We start from the raw sequence: 27,060 nt of genomic DNA on the forward strand, positions 1-27,060 counted from the left end.
CTGTTGATCTTATGTGCTGCACAATAATGTTTAATATTTAGTATTTACTGTCATATTCCCATAGATCATCGTGATGTTGTTCATTGTATTGCTCTCGTTTTCTTCTGCTTGTTTTCTTTTTCTTTCTCAACAGGTGATCCAGGTGATTGATAGATGGATTTTTTTTGTCTGCTTATTTAGTTTTTGTTTTTTGCCCTTTATCCCCGTCCCTCTTCCCCGCTGTTTTTCCCCCTCTTCCTTTCTCCCTTTTCTTTTCCTCATTCAAGTCTGTCCCGTATCTAGCAAGTGAAAAAAAAAATTATAAAATAAACCATAAAAGGTGAATCAAATGGACCATTACGGCAAGGCTGGGATGGTCCATTTGGTAAAGTAAATCCATTGGGCATCTTTCTTCGCCTTTAGACAATAATTCTGATGCAAAAGAACCAAACGGGACAGGCAAAAAGAAAAAAAAATTGACGTTTTGATCCACATTCTACTGTTGCTGACTTGCACGTTTTCAGTGAGTCACAGCATTAAGACACCACCACGAAGAGACAGCCCTTTTAATATGGAATGACAGCTTTAAGATATCCAAATAAAGAGTAAAGATCCCTCAGAAGACGGGCTTACACTCGGACCACATCTGGTCCTCAGAAACCCACACAGAGTAAATCGAAGCAAAGTGCTGGAACACCATTGTGCTTATATGAAATTTACATTTAAATTAGATTTTCACCTGAGATCACTTCTCATATTCTGCAACTGGCATAAAAACCGCAACATGTGTATGTGTAACTGTTGACAGACCGTCAAACAGCAGCTAGAGAACCTGTTTTATGCCTTTATTTTTTCCTTCTGTCAGGCTCCCTTTGTACACATCGCCAGCTTGTGTGGCGCTCTCCTCTGCAAGTTGCCTGTGTTTCGAGGAATCTATGAGGTGAGTCTTACATCTTTTTCTTTCTCATGTTTTATTGAATTCATCCACTGTTGATTTTATTTTTTTTTAATGCTTTGCAAATGTCCTACACATATTTTTGCCTATAAAATACCAACAGTCATATTTCTATTCAGGCACTAGTGAACTGTCTCAGAGATGTACAATTATGGTTGGAGAGAAACTTATGGAGAGAAATTATTTTATTTGGGCATCCCAACCCATTTGACGGGTATGACAGTGCTTGGTGTGACTTTTGACTGTGCTTTAAAATTTAATAAACAGATCAGCTCTGTTGTTAAGACAAGTTTCTTTCAACTGAGTCTCCTCAGCAGGGTGAAGGCCTGCCTCCAACCACACGGCTTAGAGACAGTAATTCAGACTTTCATTTGCTCTCATCTCGATGATTGTAATTCTTTACATGCTGGCTCTGCTCAATCTTTACCTCGTCACCTCCAAGTCGATCAAAATGCAGAAGCTCGCTTTTTCACGGGAAATAAGCAGTGTGATCATATTGCAGCTATGCTGGCCTCCGTAGACTGGCTTTAGTGACTGTTTCTATTTAAAGAATACTTTGTGTAACCTTTTGTTGTTTAAAAACATGGTATGTAAATATACTTTGACTTGACTTGATTCATCGGTCAGTGTATACAGTGGCTAAATACAAAAGCATTTCATATCTATTTCATACTGTGCGCACAATATCAAAGAATACAAGCAGAAGTGTAGCTTCCAAAGTCGTGATGAATTTCTGATGATGATTGAGGAAACATAGTCTGTGTATAAGCTGAAAACTGATTCAGAAGCAATCTATGGTTTGGTGAAGATTTTAGCTATAATTTGCATGCTCTTTGAAGAATAAATGAATCTACCAGTGTTGATCAGCTCCAATGCCTTCTCTGGAACACCACGAGATTCTGACAAATTTAGTAAAACCACAATGACAAAACTGACTAAACACAGGAGAAAACACAAACACAGACTAGACCTGAGAGAAATAGGAGGACAAGAAAAAGTTGATAACTAACAATATCAAAATGAAAACATAAACTAGGCAAAAGTATATCCAGACTAAAAACAAGAGCAATTTCAAAATAGCTGGGAGAAAAGCCAGGATCATGACAAACAGATGTGCCAAAAAAGCTTCATTGTGTGGGGGTAAGAAAGTATAACATACTATGGCTATAAACTTGTGTGCATCAGTTTCATGTTTTATACTTGGACTATGTTACACTCCATTGTCCCTTTTAAATAAAGAATTATTATTAGTATTATCATATTTTACAATTTAATTTTTCGAACCTTTTTACCTTCAAAGCGAAAGAAGATACAATTTCATACAGCATATCTTTGAGCAGAGAATTACCGCTATTCATAGTAAACACTTAAAATGGTCTTCCACCTTCTTACGGTTACATTGTAATTGTAGCTAATTTAATGTAGTCTAATCTATCCAATATTGCCTAAATGGTGAGTAGGTTATTTATTTCTGTATTCCACATCTATTTATTCTAAAGCTGAAATGTAATCACTTCCGTGTGATTTCAGAATGAGTCCAGGTACAGAGAGATGCTAGCAGCAGCCTGTGCTGTGGGAGTAGGCTGCGTTCTTGCTGCGCCCGTAGGAGGTGAGGTTCATCAAATGTGACGTGGTAACACTCCGAAGTAAGCTAAATCTGCAAACACTGTTAAGGCTTTAAGTTGAGCAGTGTAATATATAACATGTAATATGATAAGCTTTATGTTGCTGAAATCTGTGGAGCAGTTTCAGTAATGTTTCACAAGCTATCTTGTAATTGAGGGTTTCTTTTTTCACGCCTATGTATCAGTGCCAATTTCTTCAAGTTCAAGATTTTTTTGAGCCTCTCTTGTTAAGTCATGTATATATACAGCTCGCCATGAGCAAATCTATCCAAGATGAGCTGGAAGTAAATGACACTGAGATCTGAGTGAAGATGCTGGCTAGCAAATTCAACAGACAAAAGAAAATATTGTTCTTCAGCACAAGTGCAAGACGGGTTTTTGAAAAGTCAGTGTAAGTTTCAGAATATTTTAAAAGTCAGTTCCAATGCTCATGCTTTGCGTTGTTTGTGTGTTTCAGGTGTGCTCTTCAGTATTGAAGTAACATTCACATTCTTTGCTGTGAGGAGCTATTGGAGAGGGTTTTTTTCCGTCACCATCGCTGCCTTCTTTTTCAGGGTATTGGCTGTGTGGTACAAAGACGAAGGTATGACTGTGTGGCCAGATGTTTTTACCAGGTGTTTTAAGGAATTCACAATGTCACACCTTTTAATACTAAAAACAGCATTGATCATTAAATGAAACCTTACTGCTTTCATAGATACAACAGCGCTAATTTATGTTGAATGAAATTGCAGGCTGTTTGCAGTTATGAATTCAGGAAAATGTGGACTCAAAGCTTGTTGGGACTTATGAATTCCTAATTTGACAGATGTAGTCTCTTTAAAAATGTCAATTTAAAAAGTAAATCACCAGACCCTGAACACAGAACGCATAAACAAATGAAGATGTGTCTCCACATTACTAATACATGTAGCTGTGATTTGTATATTAAGATAAGATAAGATAACTCTTTATTGTCATTGCACAGTCATACATAGTACAGTAGTACAATGAAATTGGAAAAACTGTCCTACGTCGGCACTACATATAACACAACACGACACGATATGACACATCACAACGTAACAAACAACACAACACAGTATATTAACTTAGTATAAAAAAGAAGAATAAGTGTATGAGAAGAATAAGTGTATGATGGTATATTTAAGAGACAAGTCAAAGTAAACGCAGCAAAATGAATCACAGTGGAGCTGCAAGTTTCAGTTTCTAGTGTTCTTCCCCCATTATTTGTGTAGTATGATCAAACATGGCTAGGTTTTGAGGTTTGCTCAGTACTTTCTCAATAAACTTCAGCAGGATCATTTTTTATGCATTCACCTAACAAATGATAGATTACCTAATTTGTTTTTGGGACAAGACATACACCACATGCCTGTTGCATCAGAAAGAGCTGTTCACAATGCTCAGCCTGAAACTAGCTTTACTCTCCATTTTCCATCAGTTATTCAACATCTGTAATACCTAATGTTATTGCTAAAGTTTGGATACTTGCACCTCGAAGTTTTGATGACTATTCAGTGATACACTAGCTTGTCCTCTTGCTTTTGCTTTCTCTTGCACCAGAGACCGTCACAGCCCTTTTTAGAACCCATTTCCAGGTAGACTTTCCCTTTGACCTCAAGGAGATGCCTGCCTTCGCTTTGCTTGGGTAAGTTTCCATCTCTAAACTTGAAATGCAAAAATTTGCTTTAAAAATAGTAAAATTGAAAAATACCCACTAGTTCCAACTCATCAGCTAAGCATCAGGAAAAAGATGTGCATATGAAATACTTTTTGTTGACTGAGGTTTTTAGCAGTCATTTAAAAGCCATTTGTTCTGAAAGATATTCCAACATATTATGATTGCCGCATATATTCTGATATTATTAAGGAGCACTACTTAAGTAGGTTTGATTCAGTTTTATTTATGTATTCACAACAACAGTCACCTCAAAGTGCTTTATATTATGAGGTAGAGACCCTACATTAACAGAGAGAAAACCCCAGCAATCAGATGACCTGCTGCGAGCAAGTGCTTGGCAAGAGTGGGAAGAAAAAACGTCCTTTTAACAGGAAGAAACCTTCTGAAGAACAAGTCTCAGAGAGGGCAGCCATTTCCTGCTGACTCTTTGGGGGTGAGGGGAGAGCGTAAAGTGATGTTGAAGTGACATCTTTTATAAGTAAATTTGGACTGAAGGCTTTGTTTTGTAATGCCAGGCTTTGACCTTTTTTCATGTCTATTATACTTTATGTCACAGTTTGGCATGGCAAACCGTGGGGGGTGTGGGGAAGGAGGACCCAGGCGCGGTGCTCTATGTACAAGCAGTGCGTTTATTTACAGTGATGGAACTGATACACAACAATAACACATCCCCGTGTGCTCCCGACTTCCACTCCGTGTCTTCTCCCAGTGTTTGTGCTCATGTGTCTGCTCCCTCGTGCCAGTGCACTCTGTGACTGCTGCCCTCTCATCCAGCAATCCGTCCTGGGAAAATAGAGGCAGTAGTTAGCACCCTCAGTTCACTTGGCAAGCTCACACTCACAAACAGACCAGCTGAAGAACTGATGGGAAGTCTCACGAAATGATCCCGTGTCGGTGGGAGCTCCAAGACTCTCTTAAGTAGCTCCCCCGACGAGGCCTGATCAGCAGCAGGTGTGTGGCTTCGGGTATGGCCAGTCCGCCAGCAGGGCCACACCCACCAGGCCTGAAGGCGCCCGCAGAAACACATACACACACATACAAGCAGGGATAACGAGGGACGGCAATACAAAATATATATTATAATATTAGTCCATAACTGCTCAGGGATCCTGGGTCGCTCAGACACTTTATATTTATACGTTTAGTGTGACATCAGTAAGACCTCAGTATACGGGCTATTTATAGTCCAAATGTGGTTCCTGTGGATCTTTTCAACTCAAAACTAAGACTAATTTTAGACGTTTAATATTCCTGCATGCATAGGCTCTGTAGTCACATGTTTTCAGAGGCATGTTTTCTGTAGGGAAACAGTTATGTGTTGAATGCAGAGTGATCAGCATACAGTGATACAGCATACAGGGAGGGGCTACTTGCCATGTCCAATGTCTCCACCGCAGGGAAAAGGTGTTACGGTCATTGGGGGGACTCAAACGCAGGACTACTTGCTCAAAGGAAGAACAGAGGGTTTTATTCACAAACACCAGGTGAAGTGTGTGACAGTGACTAAGTGCTATATACAAGCGTGCAGGGATTAGGGCTCCAGGGAATCCACAGTGAAAAGCAGGGGATCACTATCACTCCTCTTCAGTCTCTCTTGGCGTCTCACCAGTCATCCATTCTTCTCTCGCACCAGAAACTCTGGACTGTGACAAAAGGGTAACATCTCCTGGGTCTAGGTGTGGATTCCCCTTCTAGGGGCGAGGGTACCTTGTATAGAGGCTGTTTGTGGAGTGTGATTGTGTGACAATGTCCATTTGTCTTTACGTTGGGTGAGTGCTGAGTAATTGTATATGTGTGCATGCAAGTTTGTGTCTGTGTCTATATGTCAGGTCGGGTCTTAGACTCCGCCCCTCTGGCAACACCTCAGACTCTCCAAGGTATGGGGGCACACTCCCGGCCTGGCGCCCGTGGCTCGGTCAGGCTCCAACCGTGGGTGGGGGGCTCAGTCCACTCTGGCACAGCTGGCTGCCGGTGGATCCCGCGGGCAGGCCACTGCAACCCCCTCTGGCCTCTGCTCCGTGGCTGCTGAGTGACCCCTCGTCTGAGGCTCTCCTAAGCTCTTCCCAGGAGGCTGGCACAGATGTCCCTCCATGCCTGTTTCATGCCCTGGGGGACAGGGCTATGGCTCCCCACTAGCACATCGTTACATGGAGAAACTTTTTGAATACAACCGTGCTGATCCACACAGGTGTTCACAGACACAAACTACATCTTTCTTGGCTGCTACCTCACAGCACACTGTGAGCTGTCCGTCTTGACTGCTGCACAAAAAACTTTGAAAATTCAGTATTTACTGTTATTTACGCTTAGCTAGGTTAAGTGCTAAGTGGGTTGCAGTAGTGTTGTGTTTAATATGTTGCTCTCTTTTTGTTTGTTTCTCTTTTTTCATTTTTTTTCTCTCAACCGGTGATCCGGGTGATTTTTTTAAAGTGTCCTCTCTCACTGTCCCTCTTCCCCTCTGTTTTTTCCTTAGCCTCCCTCTCTTTCTCTCTCCCTGTCCTATTCCCCGGTCATGTCTGTCCCATCTGTAATAACTTAATAAAATACAATAAAATAAAATAATAATAACAAATGTTGAAATGGACCAATACAGCAAGGCTGTGATGATCCACTTGGTAAAGTAAATCCGTTTGGTATCTTTCTTGGCCTTCACACAAATATTCTGACAGCTAAAGAAACAAACAGGGCAGGAAAGAAAAAGGAAGGAAGAAAGTGTGCAGCTGCGTGGTGGATTAGGAGCAGAAACATCCCCAGCTTCTTACAGCCAGTTTACAAATGTGCACATCAACAAAGACCGTCAATCAGATAGTCAAGGTTATATATACACTTGCAAACTTCTTGTACTTTCTGTCACAACTTCTCTCAGTCCTACTTCCATCACAAACATACTCGCTTCCTATTACACAGTTCTTCACAATAAAACACGATAACAACCTTACTAAATTAAAAATGAACCACACATAAAGCAAATGCACTTTTAAATGTATTAAACACATTGTACTCCTTTGGCAATAATTACAGATTCTTTCTAAATACTTTAACCATTACTGTTTTACATTTTAACATGGATTTCAATGTGGTTAATATCTATTTATAACAGTTTTAACCGGTTACAAAAAAATCAGTTGATTCCCAAACCATAAAGTAATGCTTATCTGTGCCCAGGAAGCACTGTTGCTGTCTGAAGCTCAGTAAGGCCAAACACAGTCAAGTCAGGAACTTGTGCATAAAACGTGAAGTGTTATGCACAAAGATAAAACTTTTAGATATTTTGTTTTACATTTCAGTTCATAAGTGCACAGTCTGATTTACAGGTACAAAATATTTATGACCTGAATTTGAACCCATATGAAGAAAAAAAAAATCACACAACGTATTAGTTTTTCCAAAAATATATAAACTGAATTTTAAAAACTTACATTTTCTAATTGTGAATTGTGTATAATACACATGAAAATGAAATACAATTATTAGCAAATCTCAAATCAATATTTTATTCACAATATAACATTGAAAGTTATCAAATGTTATATGTATATATGTTAATATTTCATGAAACATGTTTCTTTTTTGGGTGGTTGGTTTTTGGGTGTCACTGTATGGGTAAACTGTTGTGAGGCATGACTCATGGGTGGGTATTACGCAGTACATGTGGGTGCACTCACCTGTTCACCTCGCCTGGTGTTTGATGAGGAAAAGGATAGGGTGAGCATGGGGTGAAACCTTCTGCTGACTGCAGTTTGATTCAGTGGGTTGATGTCGCAATTTGGTGTGATAATTGGTGCAGCATTCTGTTGGTTTGTAGTTTGGTATGTTTGTGCAGTCTGTGCATTTGTGTGTTTTGTATCCCATGTACTGATTCATGGTTTGGACAGTGTAATGGTTAAATTAATAGAACAAACTCAGAATGGCATTTGATGTGTTTATTGGTGTGTTGTTTAGCCATTGGTTATGGAGTAGCTAAGCAATAGCTTATGTTGAAGTTGATAGCAGCTATAATTCTCAATTCCCGTGGTTGGAAAAACAAGTGATTAGTTTAGTTTAAGAATTAAAAGATCTCATCCAGGCAGTTTCTCTGATGTGAAGATGGGCAGAGGTTCTGCAAAACCGCAGAACAAGATTTAGTCCCTCAATATAAAAATCATATTTCTTAATGTCTTCAAGGCATTAACTTCTTTCTCTTTTTCTGCAGTATTATCAGTGGTTTTGGTGGGGCTTTGTTTGTCTACCTAAACCGACGGATTGCCCTGTTCATCAAGAAACAGAAGCTCTTCAACACATTCCTCATGAAAAAGTAAGTTGGGATTTTTTTAATATGAGGCAGTGAATGCAAAGCATTGTTGCAAATTTATGACAAGCATGTTAACTTGTCAGGAAAACTGATGCAGCCCATCTGCTTCAGTCTGCAGTCAACATGTTGTGCATTCAGACATGTTTTTCTGTAGACCTTTCTCTTTTTCATACCATTCTCTTTGAACCCCACAGATGTTTGTGTGGTTTAGTTCTATTACGTCAGCAGTTTCTGAAACACTCAGACTATGCCAGTCAAATTTTTTTAAGGAATTAAAAAATAAATAAATTCAGTATTCATTTACCGTAATTGTCGGGCTATAAGCCGCTACTTTTTGCACAAGCTTTGAACCCTGCGGCTTTTAGTCAGGTGCGGCTTTTCTATGGATTGTCTATGATTTTTGTGATATCGTAAGACGATTTGTTTTGTTTGTTCCGCTGTTGTACGGCACTACATTGCCTGGCGGAAGGATCGGGGTTCAAGAGTGGTATGTTGGTCACATGTCCGTCCGCCAGGCAACGTAGTGCCGTACGAAGTAGCGCGAAAAACAAACTTCAAAGTAGCGCTACGCGTTCAGCGGGAGGCGTGGATACTAATGTGCCACAAACAGGACTTTAATATCACCAACCATTCCCATGTTATTACGGTGTATCCATATAAATGGCCCACCCTGTACTTTTCAACTTCTTCTGTGTAAATGTCAGCTTTCAACAGTTCTGCACTTTTGTTTTCAGGTGAAAAATTCTGTATTTTCCAGCTCATTTAACATTTTTAACTTAACATTCAGCTATCAGCATCCACACTTCCATTTGATAAGAAAATGCATTTTATAGTTTCACTTGTAATTTACTCTTAATTTAACTACGTAACTCTAGAAGCCTGCACAGCACAGTCAGACATAATAAAAGGGACCCAACGTTGAAGCATAGGCTGAGACTTTAGGAAAGCATTTCCTGAAGCCTCCTAATGTTAGCCCACTTTACCCATTCCAAAACTAGTGTTGATGTGTGTTCACCGGGCTATATCCAGGTTTCATCATCATCATCATCATCATCATCATCATCGTTTATTTGTATAGCACTTTAAGAACACACCAGGCAGACCAAAGTGCTGAACAACACAGATCAAAACAACAACCAAATTAAAAATACCATAAAATCATTACATACAATAAAATAAATAAGAAGGTGTCAGTTTCCTACAGAGTTAAAAGCCAGGGAATAAAAATAGGTTTTCAATCTGGATTTAAAGACCTGGGCCCTATTTCAGGAAGCCGGTTTAGAGCAAAATCTGAGTAAGTATACCCTGAGTTAACGAAAACTCTGGGTTTTCGGTTTCACAAAGCGAGTTTAGATTAATTCTGAGCGAGTTACTATGACGACACACTCCGTGAAGCTAACCTGCCCCCTAGCAGGTTTACTACAACTAACCCTGACCTTCTCCGCCTCTTTGTCAGAAACCTGACTGTAGGAAGTGTCGGACATGGCGTGCCCCTTCCTTGAAGAGCCAGTAGATGTTGAAGCCCAAATTCTCCGCAGAGCTCTCCGCCGGGAGAGAGTGATTAGAGCGCATTTGGACATTTTATCATTTCCTGATGATTTCCTGTGTGAACGTTACCGTTTTTCAGCACAATCTATAATTTATTTGAATAACATCCTCAGGCCTAATATTGCTCATGTGACACATCGCGGACATTCTCTCAGTTCTGTACATATTATTTGTATTGCACTTCAGTTTTTTGCAAACGGGAGCTTTCTGTATAATATTGGTGACGCTGAGCACGTTTCCAAGGCTACCGTCTGTCGGGCAGTCAGGACTGTTACAGTTGCACTGAAACGTCTCGTGTACTCGTTTGTGGTGTTCCCCGGTCATAGACCCACAAGATTTATCAAAGAGGGATGCCACAAAATTGCAGGTAGCAGGATGAACGAAACTTAATTCATGATGTGGTGATACTTGAACTACTACTTAAATTTTACATTTATTCTCACGGTTCCCAGGCGTGATTGGCTGTATAGATGGCACTCACATTCCAATCATTGCTCCTTCAGTAAATGAAGGAGACTATGTGGACAGGAAGTCTTTCCACAGCATTAATGTACAGGTACATAGTTCCCTGTAGCATTTCAAACTAACAAATTATTTCATTATAGTAATCGATGATAATTTGTGTTCTCTGCACTGTGAAGATCATATGTGATGCTGCCAACATTATCACAAATGTGGAAGCCAACTGCTCAGCCTCTGTGAGTGGTGGTGGTGGACGACCTCCACCTGTTTTTCAGGCCTCCGCTTTTTTTCTGTTGGCTATAACGGGTCACATTTGAGCATACAGAGTAAGCAAATATGTACTTGTAATGTGCTCAGATAATTTCAATAAGTGCTTACAGAGGGGAAATTAATGTAGCCTCTAACTGCAATTGATTTACATGGGACAAACAGACCAAGCACTATGGCTCATAATACAATTACACCTTACCTGTTTGGACTATATTTTTATATTTCATTTTTACTTGCTGCCAGGAACGTTTGGGGCCTGTTGGGTTGCACCTGCGCTCACATCACATCACAAAATCAAATGTATGAAATAAAAAATAAAATAAAATATAATAAAATAAAATAACGTGTTAAATGGGTGGAAATCCCTAGATCAATGTTTAAATTAACACTCACGCATGCATGCTCCCTTTCTTTTGCAGCTGAGGCTGTGTTACTTTTTTTCCGCAAAATTTGCATGTTATCGCCCACCCCCATGACATCACGCTCCAAAGCCCTATACTGCCATCAGAATTTCGGCCTCAAGCGCTGTAAAATACATTGACCGCGCCTTCTTTCCCTCCGTCTCCATGGTGACTCGCTTAATCTGTACTCCACTAATCAGGGCTTTATGTATCCTCGTGTGCGCGCTTAACTTGGGGTTAAAGCAACTCTGCGTTGATTGAACTAATTGTTATCAGCCTTTCTGAAACCGAATATTCCGAGTTGGACAGTTCGGGGTTACTCAACCCTGAGTATCGTTTTTTTCACTCTGAGTTTTCTAAACCGGCTTCCTGAAATAGGGCCCTGCACTGATGACGCTTGTCTAATTTGGAGGGGAAGGTTATTCCAGAGCATCGGAGCTGCAATTGAAAAGGCTCGGTCTCCTCTGCATTTCAGCCGCGACTTAGGGACCGACAGCAGCAGCTGCTCAGCTGAACGGAGCGAGCGGGGAGGAACATGTGGCTTCAGCAAATCAGATAAATAGACAGGAGCCAGACCATTTAAAGATTTAAAAGCCAATAAAAGGACTTTAAAACGAACCCTAAATTCAATAGGAAGCCAATGCAAGGAAGCCAGAACCGGAGTGATGTGATCGAATTTCCTACTACCGGTTAAAAATCGCGCCGCCGCATTTTGAACTAACTGCAGGCGTGACAAGGTGCCCGACCCAACCCCTATTAAAAGGGAATTACAATAGTCCAGACGTGAGGTGATAAAAGCATGAATAAGAGTTTCCAAATTGGGTTTGGAAAGGAAAGGCTTAACCTTCGACAGGCGTCTGAGGTGATAAAAAGCTGATTTCACCACCCCACTTACATGACCTTCAAAAGTAAGCGCAGAATCAAGTTTAACACCAAGATTAGTGATTGAACTTTTCAGATGAGAGGTCAAATCATCAAAATCAACATCTGGAGAATCAGTAGAACGATGCGGGCCATATAAAATTACTTCCGTTTTGCGACCATTAAAATTCAAAAAATTATTTGCCATCCATAATTTAATATCGCTAAGACAGTCAAGCAGTGATTGACATGGGGAGGTATCCAAATGACTAAAAGGTAAGTAAAGCTGACAGTCATCGGCATACAAATGAAATGACACTCCGTGTTTACGAAAAATCGCACCAAGGGGGAGTAAATACAGCGAGAAAAGTAATGGCCCAAGGATAGATCCCTGGGGCACACCCCAAAGCAGAGGGGCCACAGAGGAAGCGGCCAGCCCCAGCTTGACACAAAAACTCCTTTCGGAAAGATATGATTTTATCCATGACAATGCCAGATCACAAATTCCCACACAGTGATGTAAGCGGGAGATCAGCAGGTCGTGGTCCACTGTGTCAAATGCAGCTGTCATATCCAATAACACAAGCACAGCATATTTACCACGATCAGTAGCAACAAGAATGTCATTCATAACTTCATACATCTGGCTATTGATTTCAAGAAGTTCAAGAATATGGAGGTAGTCCTCCTCCTTCATTATTCCACTCACTTTGTATAATGTACCAGTACCACTGGCAGCAAAACTACTGTACAGAGCCCCTCTGATGACATGGTCCAAAAAATAAATATCTTGTGGCCGCAAAATACTACTTCGTGGGCACAAAATGGGTATAACATGCCCACGAAATACTTATTTGTGGCCACGAAACACGTGACTGATAACCGTGATCCTTCCCAGGCCCTTGCAGTTGGTTGACAATAAAATCTATGTAAAGCAACTGGGCCTTCAATATCCTGTTTAAATGTCTCTCCATAATAATGGTTCCTTGCATTGCCAGGCTTTTCAAAATGCATTTGTAGCTCATCCCCAGCCTAAAATAAAACTCAATCATACTGTCTCTGTCCACAGTGCATAGGTTTAGCCTACTCTTATGCTTATGTCTCTACGCAGCTGTCCAGGAATTGTATCAATATGATGTGCGCACGTTATCTATTTCGTTGCCACAAATGCGTAATTCGTTGCCACGTTATACCCAATTCATGCCCACAAATTAGCATTTTGTGCGCACGTTATGCCTATAATACTACTACTAAATACCTATAATACTACTTCGTGCCCTCGAAATAGTATTGCGTGGCCACAAATAAGTATTTCGCGGGCACGTTATACTATTTCGAGGGCATAAAGTAGTATTTTGTGGCCACAATTTATTTACTTTTTGGACCATGTCATCAGAGGGGCTCCGTACAAAACAGACCCAGGGCATGTTTGACAGTTGGTGCAGTTCACATTAACTCCTTCAAACATACCGCTCGTCATTATAGCCAGCCAGTTCGATGTTTGGTCATCAGAAATTAATACTTTTCTCCATAAGGCTTTTGGCTTGTCCATGTGGTCAAGCTATAGATTTCAGTTAAGCTACCAAGAGTCTAGTCGAAGTTCAACTGTTAAAACACATTCGACCAAATATTAATAGGGGCATATGTATATTTGTGTCTCTGCATACTTTCGATCCTATGTGTATTAGAGAAAACCCCAAACACATTCAAACCTGTGCACAAAATTCCAGTTTCTTATATTCATTTAAAAGGAATAAATGACAAATCATAGATTGACAGAATGATATGGTAAAGCTCTAAACTCCACATGCATAAATACATTGAGCTGCTGACATGTGATTGGATAATTTGAGATTTGCCTTAAAAATAATTTTCATAGGTATACCCAGCAAGGTGGCCTGTAAGTGTATTATTTTAAGTTAAACAAACTTGAGTAAATAAAGGAAAAAATGTACCTATAAAAATTAATATAATATAGTGATTGGCTTCACGTTGCTTTTTCACCCATGCGTGAATAACTATGGTTTTCTCAGTAACTGTTAGACATGCATTATTCCCTGTTTATTGTTTTATGTTATTGTTTTAAAGCATTTCATTGTTTTACCCTTGCTTACTTGTTCTTTCTGTTATATATCTATGTTCTTAGATGTCTTGTGTATCCAGTGATGGTCTCTTTCCTCATTTCGTCACTATTGTTTCCTTCTGGTTTTGGACAGTTTATGGCTGGAGAGGTAGGTTCACAAAGCCCATGAACCATATATTATTTTTATTACATATACTCATCACTCTACAGTTATTACAGTAGACATCAAAGAATTCTTTTAAAAAAATATGCAGGGCTTTTTCTCTTTATTCTAATTAAGCTAATTTTGAAATGTATCTAAAGATGGTTTACATATCATACATGTTGTATGGTTTGAAAACAGTCTTTATCCATCTTAAATCATTTAATTATTGATATACCAAATTATTGATATATCAATAAGACTTAAAATTCAGCCCGTTCTTGTTAAATTGAAGTCATTCATTATATAATAAAATACATCATCAACTAACTCAAAAAAATGAAAAAATTTTCTGTGGATTACACATCATGGAAATGCTAATGTTAAATAAAAGGATAATATTGAAACCATTAGAAATTATCTTCTAGGGTTTCAAGCCAAACACTGAATTTTGAATGAAATATGTCTGTGAAGGTTCTCAGTCATCCAGGTCATCGTAGTCAAAGGAGCTTGCAAAGAAAAGCGTCTGGGCTTCTTTAAGTTGCTTGAAGACGTTTCACCTCTCATCCAAGAAGCTTCTTCAGTTCTAAGGTCAAATGGTGGAGAGTCCCAGATATAAACCTAGTGGGAGTATCCCCCCACAGAGGGACAAAAGGACCCCCTGATGATCCTCTAATCGCCTGAGCCAAGGTGTGAAACTGGGCGTGGGTCCCAATCAGCCAGAGTTTCGGGTGAGCTCATTGTGAAACCTGGCTCCACCTTATCATGCGAATTCCTGAGGTCAGATGGCCCAGGATGTGAGTGGGCGTTAAGGCGTCTGGGAAGGATCTCAAAACTGGATTATAAATGGCAGAGAGTTGGTGTCGTAAACCCCCGCCTCTGTTCAAAGATGGTCGCTCACAGTGGACATAGATGCTTCTTTCACTCCTCTTTCAAACCATCTGTCCTCTCTGTCCAAAATGTGAACGTTGGCATCCTCAAAGAGTGACCTTTATCCTTAAGATGCAGATGGACTGCTGAGTCTTGTCCTGTGGAGGTGGCTCTTCTGTGTTGTGCCATGCGCTTGTGAAGTGGCTGTTTGGTCTCTCCGATGTAGAGGTCTGAGCATTCCTCTACATGGACACCAACTATCTGTCATGTGTTTCTGTTTCTATTATCTGTGAAAGAGCTCCGACTCAGTCACAGTCGTAGTAATTGTATTTTTTTTATTTGTTTAATTTTCCAAATTTTCCAGCTGACACAGAACGAGGCTTTGGTCACATTACTGGACAACCGCACATGGACTAAAGACGGCATCGCTGAAGAGTTTGACTACATTGGAAACGCACGAGTCTGGATGCACCCACAAGTCACCGTCTTCGGCACACTGGCCCTTTTCACCATAATGAGAGTAAGGTGAAAATATGTGTACAAAGCTGTAGGTTTGATTTATGCTAGTAAATGTGTCTGTCTGCAAGTTTTCATAATGTATAAAATGAATTTGTCATTCTATGTAAAGTATGTTAAATTCATGCACAATTCCTGACAGGATTTATTATACATACACGGGGTGCTATCCCCCCTTTTTAATCCAGAGGTCCACATTTACTTACATGTGAATGTGTTATTAATGTCTTTTTAAAAGCTTTCCCATGTTAATTTTATTTGCTGGAAAGAAAATATGTCCCTCTGCTGGTGCTGCAGCTTACTGCGAGTGCAACTAGTGCATGCATGTCCATTTCATGCTTTGGAGAGGCAAAGTGTGAAATGGAAACAGTGGACTACTCTATGTATTACATGCTTTGCTTTGATACTAGGTTGGTCTGAAAGCTGCGTGTGCAGCACACATGCATTTAAAGAACACTGACGGTAGGACATGATTTTTTATCATGGTGTAGGAGTGTCAGGTGCACACTGATATTGGCTCTGTCACACCGATCTTGCTAGTGAGCTGATGTCAATGTTAAACGTATAAGCTGCATTCTTGTCTTTGAATAAGAAACTTTGAATGATTATTTTATGGTTAATGGTTCCAAACATCTTAACATAAGAAGATGATCCAGCTAGGCTATCATTTTGACTCTAAAGGGGTCGGCAACCCTGGGCATGCGTGCCACAGCTGGCACGCAAAGGGTTAGATGATGGCACGACACACAGTGAATTAATCTGAGAAGGTGCATTAAAAAATAATAATCTATGGACGGGCCACTGGTGCACATCACTAATTAGCTTACATTAGTTGTGCCACTTCCACATTCCAACACTTCAAACGTTCAAGAGCTGTCTGCTCAGCGCAGCATCAGCACCACGAATTCACAATGCAGGTGTTTGGACCAATGCTTTCTTTTCTGATTAAACCAGAAAGCTTTAATGGGCAGCTGGATTTGTCTCGTGCATTTTCACCTGCTGGACATCACTACCTGACAAGTGTAACTGTCTTCAGAGCATTGCACAGGCCTTATTGACAGTGTTTGGCTCCACATATCTGTGTGAGCAGACTTTCTATCACACAAATAATGTTCTCAGCACCTCCCATAGCCGTCTGACTGCCGGACACTTGGAGACCTGTATCTCTGAGTGGGAGACCATAGACCACAATAACATGTATTAACAAACATGCCTTAGTATTTTTCCTTATCACTTTTGTGAGTAGACCATAAATAGCATTTGTATTTTCTGTCGTACAGTTCCTTTGCTGTTATAGAGTTCTTGTTTTGGATAAAAAGTGTTTTTTTTTATTTGCTTTTTGTTTAAAACAGCTGATCTGCACTTTGCCAACATCTGCGAACAAATATAGTTCTTTAAAATTATTCTATATAGCGTGGAACTGTTGAGCATGATTGCTAATGCAATGGTTGATATGGCACATTGACTTCTGAGGAAACGTTCTGATAATGCTACTCATTATCAGAACGGTTGCCGACCCGTGATTTAGACCAAGGGTATTCAACTGAAATTTAAGGATGTCTGGTCAGAGAAAACTTCCTCAGTCAATTTACTATGCAAGCTACAATGCATGTGACCAATTTGTGCATCTCCTGTGTTAGGGCTGGGCGATATATCGAGTTTTTTAAAAATATCTATTTATTTTCATGCGAGATATAAGATGTGACAATATCGTTTATATCGATATAGTCTATGTTACATTATAATTATACTTGTGGAGCCGCAGGTTTGCCTCTTTCGTCCACTTTTGTCTCTACGCTGCGTTACTCGGCCTCGCCTCTCCTTCACTAAACACAACTCCCCCTCCCCCATAGCTTCACCTGCAGGCAATGACAAGATGAAAGTGGAAAATCTCCGTTAGCGAGTTACCGCGGATCGCCCCATGCATTGGGCTGGACGGCGTCAACGTGTTAGCGAGCTAACCGCGCTAACGAGCTAACCGCGCTAACGACATGCAGCCCACAGGGGCTGCACGGCCTAAAATCCTTTCATTTTCTCAAAAATCGACAGCGCGCCTTATGTATGAATTCTGGTTGTGCTTACTGACCGCGAACCGATTTTATGTGGAACACAGCGCTCAGCAATCTGTCAAAAAATGTTTTAATATGACTTTGCTAAGCTACGGAGCTGCACCGCTTGATGGATTGTCGGAGGATTACGGCTACCGGGGAGGAGCCTCGCGGAGTGATACGTACTGTGTGTGTATAAGGACCATAAATGGCACCTGTTCAGAGACGTGGTGCAGCTGTGAAATCTGTCTTTGTTATTATGCTCAGCGTCTATTAGTTTACATTTTGACTGCATAATTGTGAGCTTTTTGTTATGCACAAAAACAACATTTTCTTTTATTTATGGACCATGATTATTTAATAAATACTGATAATTTATTTTTGAGTAATTTCTTCATGTACATCTACGCTGTATGTAAATAAAAGTGCCCGTGTGACAGCTGGGACACAGTGTGACTAAGAACTCTCTTTTTGTTCTTAACTTATGGCTTTAAAAAAAAATCGAGATATATATCTTATATCGCCATCCAGGTAAAAAATATCGAGATATGAATTTTGGGTCATATCGCCCAGCCCTATCCTGTGTGCACACACTGGCTACAATAAGCCTATAGAAAAGAGCTGTGCAAATTAAAATAACCCTACAGTAAATCTAAAAAACTTTGAGCAGAGTAAAACAGAAATCGCGCATTGAAACCAAATAGGTCAAGGTCTGTATAAAGTAACATCTGGGTTTAGACTGCGGTCTGCCTTGTGGTGAGCTGGAATCTAGAAACACACCAGATAATACCATGCAGCTCCTGGAATGTCACCCTATTCTTTCTGTTGATGTCTTCTTCTTCTTTTAGTTCTGGATGTGTGCCTTGGCCATCACCATGCCAGTGCCCTATGGAGCCTTCATGCCAGTACTTGTCATTGGTAAGATGTGTGTTTTTCTGTGAAGAAGAACAGATGAAACACATTTGAAGGCGTTAACACAAGGCTCAGGGGTGAACAGTCATTTGCCATGACTGTGAGGGGAGAGAAACAGGATAAAGGCACAGTTGAAGACAGCCAGAGATTAATAAATAAAAATTGTAGTTGTATATATACACACAGAATGAAAAGAAATGGGAAAAAGGAAAGACTCCCCCAGCAGGCTAGACCTAAGGCAGCATAACTAAGGAAGGATTCAGGGTCACCAGCCCTAATGATATGCTTTGGCAAAAAGGAAAGTTTGAAGCCTAATCTTGAAAGTAGAGATGACTAACTGAATGCTTATCAGGGAGTTTTTAGGACATCCAGATAATAACGACTGACAGCATTCCAGCCTAGAAGTAACACATCCATGAATTTGTTTTTCAACATCACTCAGACAAAATATTTGTGTAGCATGTTTAAAAAGTGAATAAAGGCAGACCTATATTTTGTTTAACATGTGCATTGAGTCAGTTTCCTCACTGTGTTACTGGAAGTTCAAGTAATGTCATGCATGCCTAGCTGTGAGTAATCACCAGTGGACAAAAGAAGTATTCTTGAAGGGTTTAGCTAGTGGTTGTGTGAAGTTGCTTGCTTGCTGTCATTATGCAAAAATGGTAACAGAGAGGTTTTTACGCCAATACTACAGAAAACATTGTGAATGATTTGGTTACTAGCAGATTGCTGGGGTTGACAGTAGTTTGCAGTAATGATAGTCAAGAAGAAATTGACTTGCCTACAAACATTTGCCAACTACCCATCGAGGAGCACTGAAACTGTAGAGTGGTAAGAAACCTCAAAACAGAGACCTTCAATACTCCTTCAACAGGCATCTCCGAGAACGTTAGAGCACTTTTGCAAATATGTGATGTCTTGATAAATCGAGCAGATATTTGAAGTTTACACAGCACCATTCTCGCATGAAAATATCTTAAAAGTTTATTTTGTGACCCAGACAGAGTAATCTTTCAAACTCTGCCACTCTGTGTTCCTCCGCCACTGCCTCGTTTGAGTTTTGGGCGAAATGGATTCTGGGATATTGCATTTCGTCATTTCAAGCTGATGGGCAAGCCATAGGCAACCGTGTCTTGGCTGGCCTCACCCTGGGGACCAGCATGGGTACTGGAGCAGACTGAATGGCAATCCCACCCGAGTAGGTGCGGGTGCAGGAGTAGGCTGCCCTCACATTGGAAGACAGGACAAGCACTGGCAACAGCTGGGCGTCAGCTGTCCCCGCCTGAATAACAGAAATGGGTGCAAGAATGTTTTTGAGCTGAGATTATTTCAATGATTTTGGTGTTTGTGAAGCTGACAGCAAAGTAAGTGAAATTATTGTCTCAGAATTGGACAATGTTCAAGGTGACGTTTAGGTCTTTGAGTCAGCAGAATATATCACTGGGTTTTCTGTTCACCAGCCCGGTGACACTTAACGCACTGTTTCCAGTCCTGTAGAGACTGAGTTCTTGGTTCCCCAGTCGGCCTTTTCCAAGACTAAAATCTGTGAACTCCTTCATTTTCCAGAGTTCTCCAGTGGACCACATTGGAGTCTTTGCAAGGTTCATTTTGGTCCCTGAACCAAAGTTTGACAACCCTATTTTAGATTACTGTAGTGACTGATTCAATAATGATTTCAAAACTCAATACTTTTTTTGTTTTAGATAAGTTTTATATTTTGACTTAGCAATTTATTTTTGTCAGGCTGATGGTGCTCAAGCCACAGTGATTTCAGTTTTCTGTGCACATGTTTGAAAATTCTTGCAAGTCTAAGAACTGCTGATTTTGATAAACAGCCACATACTGATTGTGAATCTCTATCTCCTTCCACATTTCAGGGGCCAGCTTGGGGCGTCTGGTTGGAGAATGCATGGCATACTGGTTCCCGGAAGGCATTCATGCAGGTCATGCTATCTATCCCATAGTGCCAGGAGGCTACGCTGTGGTGGGTAAGTTAGCGACTCTCTCCTGACTACATTCTACTTAAAATGACAAATACTTTCTTTGGTACAAAGTAAATAAAATAACATTCTTAACATTTTGGAGACCCTTGTAGCTCACAAAGAACCCTATGCACACACCTCGGGAGTTTCGTGAATGTTTCAGCACTTTTGCTTTCCAGTGGAGACACTGTAGTGGCGCATGATCTGAACAGAGGATAAAAGAGTCGCCCAGGAGGTAGTAATGAAGAAGGTCAACCAACCACTGTATTGCCAGATACTGCTCGTCCACAGAGCTGTATCTACCTTCCCGCTCAGATAGCTTCTGGCTTATATAAATGACCAGACAGTCAAACCCCCTCACCTGCTGGGACAAAGCTGCCTCAACTTGGAAGGCCTTAAACAGGCAGGGGTCTCAAACTCAAATGAGCCGCGGGCCACTTCTGGCACCGTCATCTCATTGGAGGGCCACTTAAGTGTCCAAGTAGTACAAAAAAACAAAAACACCCACTAATATTTCCTAAAATCTAGTGTGTTGTTTGTTTTATTTAATTCCAAATATTGTGTAACAAGACAAAATTGCAAACATGAAAACAATTTTTTTCTCACTCTTAACTATCTGAATCCTTTCAGTTTCATTTGTCATATGCAAGTTAGCACAGGGTCAGCATTGCAATGAAATGTATTTGACGAGTAGAAGACAGTCACCCAGCAGTATAGCACAGTATAGTACAGTAGTTTCAAATAAACAGCTCTTTCTGGCCAGACACGTGGCAGCACTTTTGCTATTTTGTTTGTATTTAACAAAAATAAAAATGCAGGCATAAGCATACACATTAGTTTTCGACTACAAGTGAAAATTTTCCTTCCAAATAAATCTCTCACTGAACTAACACAGCCCTCAACATGTTTGCACTCTCTTGTTACCTCGGCCAGGCCAGTAACTAGCTTTACTTTGCTAGCGAGAGAAAGAAGCGTTGAAAGGCTGCTCCAGCAGAACTTTATTGTTTCGGAGGAAAACACGAACACAGTGTACAGTCGAGTCTTAATAGCTTACTGGGCTCGTCAGGCACTCTTTTTGGCTGCAGTGGTTATTTTTATATTTACATGCTTCCATCTCCCAAGCACCACCTCACCTCCTCTCTGGTCGTGCAACATGGGCAAGATACGATGGCTGTCGTTTTCTCTATCTGAAGGTTGCCTGCAGATAGATACTGTACCTCTGTCCAACTGTACACTTCTTTGGGTTGGCTAAGAGCCCCACCTGCCTCAGGCACTCCAGGACCATGGACTTCCATTGCATATGCTCCGCCGAAAACTGATCTGGTCTGTAGCTGTCCAAATGGAAATATTGGCTTCAGGCCCACTCCAACGTTCGAGCGGGGAGCTAGGGCTGGGCGATGTGACCCAAAATTCATATCTCGATATTTTTTAGCTGGATGGCGATATAAGATATATATCTCGATTTTTTTTTTTTAAGTTTTAAGTTTTAAGTTAAGAACAAAAAGAGTTCTAGTCACACTGTGTCCCAGCTGTCACACGGGCACTTTTATTTACATACAGCGTAGATGTACATGAAGAAATTACTCAAAAATAAATTATCAGCATTTATTAAATAATCATGGTCCATAAATAAAAGAAAACAATGTTGTTTTTGTGCATAACAAAAAGCTCACAATTGTGCAGTCAAAATGTAAACTGATAGACGCTGAGCATAATAACAAAGACAGATTTCACAGCTGCACCACGTCTCTGAACAGGTGCCATTTATGGTCCTTATACACACACAGTACGTATCACTCCGCGAGGCTCCTCCCCGGTAGCCGTAATCCTCCGACAATCCATCAAGCGGTGCAGCTCCGTAGCTTAGCAAAGTCATATTAAAACATTTTTTGACAGATTGCTGAGCGCTGTGTTCCACATAAAATCGGTTCGTGGTCAGTAAGCACAACCAGAATTCATACATAAGGCGCGCTGATTTTCCGCTTTCATCTTGTCTTTTTTTTCTTTTTTTTTGCCTGTCCCGTTTGGCTCTTTTGCATCAGAATTGTTGTCTAAAGGCAAAGAAAGATGCCCAACGGATTTACTTTACCAAATTGACCATCCCAGCCTTGCCGTAATGGTCCATTTGATTCACCTTTTATTGTTTATTTTATTTTCACTTGCTGAATACGGGACAGACTTGACTGGGGGAAAGAAGGGGAGAAAGAAAGAGGGAAAGAGAAACAGCTGAGAAGAGGGACGGGGGAGAAGGGCAAAAAAGAAAACCAACAGAATGAGCAGAAAAAAAAAATATATCGATCACCTGGATCACCTGTTGAGAAAGAAAAAAGAAAACAAGCAGAAGAGAACAAGAGTCATAGAATAAACAACATCACAATGATGAAGCAGGTATGGAGGAGATCAAAACTCCAGACATCCAGAGGCCCCCAGAACACAAGAGACCAAGGAAGACCAACAGAGGGGCAGCCGCGCCACTGTCCCAGTAAGAGCTGAGGAGAGTCCCAGATGAGGGCTCACTCAGCAGCCGCGGAGCAGAAGCCAGGGGGAGTTGCAGTGACGCGCCCGTGAGCTCCGCTGGCAGCCAGCTGTGCCTGAGTGACCGAGCCCCAGGCCGAGAGGCCGAGGGCACCCCACCTCCGAAGTGGCCCGAGCGAGCCCCAGGCCCCGATAAGCGGCCGCCAAGGAGTGAGCCGGTGTGTACCTGGACGCCCATCCCCGGACACAAAGAACCACCAACGCACCGATGTCTGAGGGAGTCCGCCACTGGCAGGGGAAGTGGTGGTGGGTGGAGATAGGCCTCCAAACCTTGGAGGGCCTGAGATGTCCCCAGAGAGGTGGCACCTGACACCCAACCTGACATATAGACACAGACATACAGGCACACACAGATACAAACATCCATTCCCACCCTCATGCTCTCATATGCACTTACTCCACACTCAACCAACGTGGAGACAGACATAAAGAGACGCTGTACACACGATCACACTCCCCAAGCGTACTCTAAGCCCCGGGTATAGGTACCCTTGCCCCTGGAGGGGGGAACTGCACCCAGACCCAGGTGGTGTTATCCTTTTCCCTGCGGTGGGGGGAGGCAGACCGCCCCGACTCCGCAGCAGCCCCACACTCCAGACCGCAGTCGGACGGCCAACTCCTCCTCCTGGCCCCCCCGCTCCAGCAGGTCGCAGAGAATGGGGGTGAGAGAAGACTCCAAACCTCCCTCCACCCGCTCATTGTAATGTTGATGCATGTGTGTTCTAAGGTGCAATTAAAACCCAGGAGGGCATGGAGCTACCTGCCAGAGAGCAGCAGGTAAGCGCATAGTCCCTCCTGCTGGCCCTCAATGTCTACGTGTATTTAACCTTGAGAGGTGGGCAACGACGCCAGGGGTGAGGTGTACACCCTGATGGTAATTTGGACTCCGTGTATCGTGCCCACCCCCAAGATCCTATATGTATGTGTAATGAGAGTGTGAGTAATGTGAATGTCTAAGTTGTGAGATAAAATTGAGGCAGAGGCAGCCAGAAGGGGACGGGGGACGGGGGCGGGGGGGCGGGGGGGTAGCCTCCTCTGCACCCTGGTGACATACCCCTACTCCAAGGCCCTGCATGTGTGGGTGGTTGTGGTGGAGCGGGAAGAGGGAGGCAGCTGGAGAATCTTGTCATTGCCTGCAGGTGAAGCTATGGGGGAGGGGGAGTTGTGTTCAGTGAAGGAGAGGCGAGGCCGAATAACGTTGCGTAGAGACAAAAGTGGACGAAAGACAGGCAAACCTGCAGCTCCACAAGTATAATTATAACGTAACATAGACTATATCAATATAAACGATATTGTCACATCTTATATCTCGTATGAAAATATATCGATATTTTTTAAAAAAACTCGATATATCGCCCAACCCTACGGGGAGCCCCTCCACAAAGTGTTCGAGTACCCCCGTCTCCACCAGAGCCAGGGCCGGGCCACAACTATAGGGCGGTAGTCACCTGGCAACTGCGCCAAACAAGGCGTCTGGCATAAGAGTACGGCCGGTCCTCATGCCCCGTCAAGTCTCCTGTGAATCGTTGGAGGTGGTCCTTCAGTGTGAGCTCCAGCTGGTCAACATTTTCCCATTGGCCATCTGCAAAACAACCCCTTGCCATCACAGGTGAGCTGAGAGCCGCCAGCTGAGCTTCCTCATCAGCAGAGGCAGCAGCCACAGTGTCCAATCTTCCTTAAGTGCACCCTCTCCCATGTGGTATAGAGTCACCTCCACATTGGGAGTAGTGGTGGTGCCAGCAAGGAGCCAACCCTACAGCTAGGCTCTCCACCACATCCATCTGGCACTTGGACTAGTCCTGCAGAAGGCCACGAAAGTCACGCTGTATGGTCACCATTTGAACTAGTGCCTCAACTGGCTAGGCTAGTTGTTGGTCTGCCATGCTGCAACTGGGTTTTTGGCACAACTGTAGCACACAAACATTTAAGCAGTAATTTCTCTCGCTGTTCCTCTTCCCAACAAAAGGTGCTGCAGCTTTGTCCGGAGCAGTCAGCCACTCATTTTCCACCGTGGTCATGGTGCTTGAGTTGACTGGACAGATCTCCCACCTTCTGCCGGCCCTGATAGCAGTGGTCCTGGCCAACCTTGTGGCCCAGTCCCTGCAGCCCTCCATCTATGACTCCATCATCAAGATAAAGAAGCTTCCCTATCTCCCAGAGCTGGGCTGGGGTCAGCACGAGTATGTATACACTGGAGAAACACAAGCACACAACTGTCATGATAAATAGGTTTTGGCCTTTTGAAAAACTAGAAGTGGGAAACATCAAACAAGAATAATTTTAACTGTTTAATTATTAAAAGCTAATAATAACTGCCCCCCAAAAAAACAAACAAACAAAAAACTAACGTATTACGTAGGTAATTAAGAACATTTGGAAATGCTTGAAATCAATGTACATAAACAATACTAAGTTAATATCTGATCAGGTATTTGGTGACTGAAATGATACAAATTTCATAAAGTTGTCTTCTTCGATGTTCAAGTCGAAGCTGGTCAGTCACAGCGGTTGGCTGCTCCTCATTGGGCCCGATTCTCCTCCCATTAAAATGGAGCTGCATGGAATTAAACAAGAATCTATAAAAAAAAAATCTTCCTACAGAACTTTGTTGCTGCCATTTATTTCCCTAAAAGCATGCTCATGTTTTTCCTACTCTCGCAAGTCCTTCCTATCTACAGCAGATTAATAATCCTCTCCGTTCTCATTTCAGGGTGTATAACATTCGTGTGGAGGACATTATGGTGCGCGACGTGCAGTACATCACACTCAGCTGCAGCTACAGAGACTTGCTAAACATCCTAATGAAAAGTCGACTAAAGGCTCTACCCCTGCTCAAATCAGCTGGTAAGTCACTGCTACACACTGTGATGTTCATATAATAACTCACTACCCCCATGAATAAACACATACATGAACAATAGATACGTCTGTTTTTAACATGACTTTATCTATTAGAATCGACGATGTGTTGCACTGCATGAGGCAAATGGTGGTCACACCAGATACTGACCGGTTCTGGGTCCCCAGACCCCCAATAGCGCAAAAAACTGCACATTCCAGGGTGGCCTTTTGTTGTGGGCAGTCTGAGGTACACCTGTGCACTACTCATGATGTCAGATCAGCATCCTGATGTGGCACACCTGTGAGGTGGGATGGATTATCTCAATATAGCAGATGTGCCCACTACCACACATTTGGACTGATTTGTGACCACTGTTTGGGAGGGATGGTTATATTGTGTATCTGGAATGAATTTTAGGTCTCTACGTCCATCCCATGGGGAATGGGAGCAAAAACAAAAGTGTTGCGTTTATATTTTTGTTGAGTGTAAGAGGCAACTGTACAAGTGGAGGACGAAAGAAAAAGAAGCAGGCCTAAAAAATATATATATGTGACCTTAAGAAAGAGGACATGCCTCAAGGACATGGTTGGGATCGCCACAGTTAGCTCACTCCTTATTTCTAAAACAAGTTTACACACTCTTCCCTTATCTCACATAAAAACCTGCTCCTTCGCCCCTTTTTATCCTCCTCTCCCAGAGTCAATGATCCTGTTGGGTTCCATTGAGCGTACCCAGCTCCAGTCGCTGCTCTCGCAGCAGCTCAGCTGTGCCAGACGTCTGCAGTGCATCAAAGAACGAGGCGCTGAGGCGAAGAAGCTCCTCTCCACTGAGTCGAACCCACCCAGCAATAACAACAGCAGCCTGCAGACAGGCCCGGAGGAAGGCCACATCCAGGTGAGAGGTCACAGGAGGACGCATGCTTTGTGAAAGGAGCTCTAATATGAGTGACAGATTCAACATTTTCTTTCACCTGAAACATTAGACTTATCTGCATGTTTGTTATGTTCACCCATTCACCTGCTCATGCTTCATTGTTTTTTTCCTCATCTCTTCC

The 27,060-nt window shown here is 42.0% G+C and overlaps 1 protein-coding gene across 1 annotated transcript in view; it reads left to right on the forward strand.

Moving 5' to 3' along the window:
• LOC147313805 (chloride channel protein 2-like) overlaps nt 1-27,060 on the forward strand; it is a 62,918-nt gene that overhangs the window by 27,143 nt on the left and 8,715 nt on the right. Inside the window, exons 6-17 of the mRNA XM_086260476.1 lie at nt 845-919; nt 2,465-2,543; nt 3,017-3,142; nt 4,126-4,210; nt 8,436-8,537; nt 14,223-14,307; nt 15,536-15,691; nt 18,584-18,653; nt 20,525-20,635; nt 25,131-25,344; nt 25,875-26,008; nt 26,704-26,900. Coding sequence (XP_086116602.1) covers nt 845-919; nt 2,465-2,543; nt 3,017-3,142; nt 4,126-4,210; nt 8,436-8,537; nt 14,223-14,307; nt 15,536-15,691; nt 18,584-18,653; nt 20,525-20,635; nt 25,131-25,344; nt 25,875-26,008; nt 26,704-26,900 — 1,434 coding nt within the window. The remainder of the gene's footprint in view (nt 1-844; nt 920-2,464; nt 2,544-3,016; nt 3,143-4,125; nt 4,211-8,435; nt 8,538-14,222; nt 14,308-15,535; nt 15,692-18,583; nt 18,654-20,524; nt 20,636-25,130; nt 25,345-25,874; nt 26,009-26,703; nt 26,901-27,060) is intronic.

This window comes from Aulonocara sp. 'chitande type north' Nkhata Bay, linkage group LG14 (assembly GCF_057382095.1).
Source record: "Aulonocara sp. 'chitande type north' Nkhata Bay isolate Kocher_YH1m ecotype deep benthic linkage group LG14, A_spYH_male_GT1.1, whole genome shotgun sequence".
Taxonomy (NCBI): domain Eukaryota; kingdom Metazoa; phylum Chordata; class Actinopteri; order Cichliformes; family Cichlidae; genus Aulonocara; species Aulonocara sp. 'chitande type north' Nkhata Bay.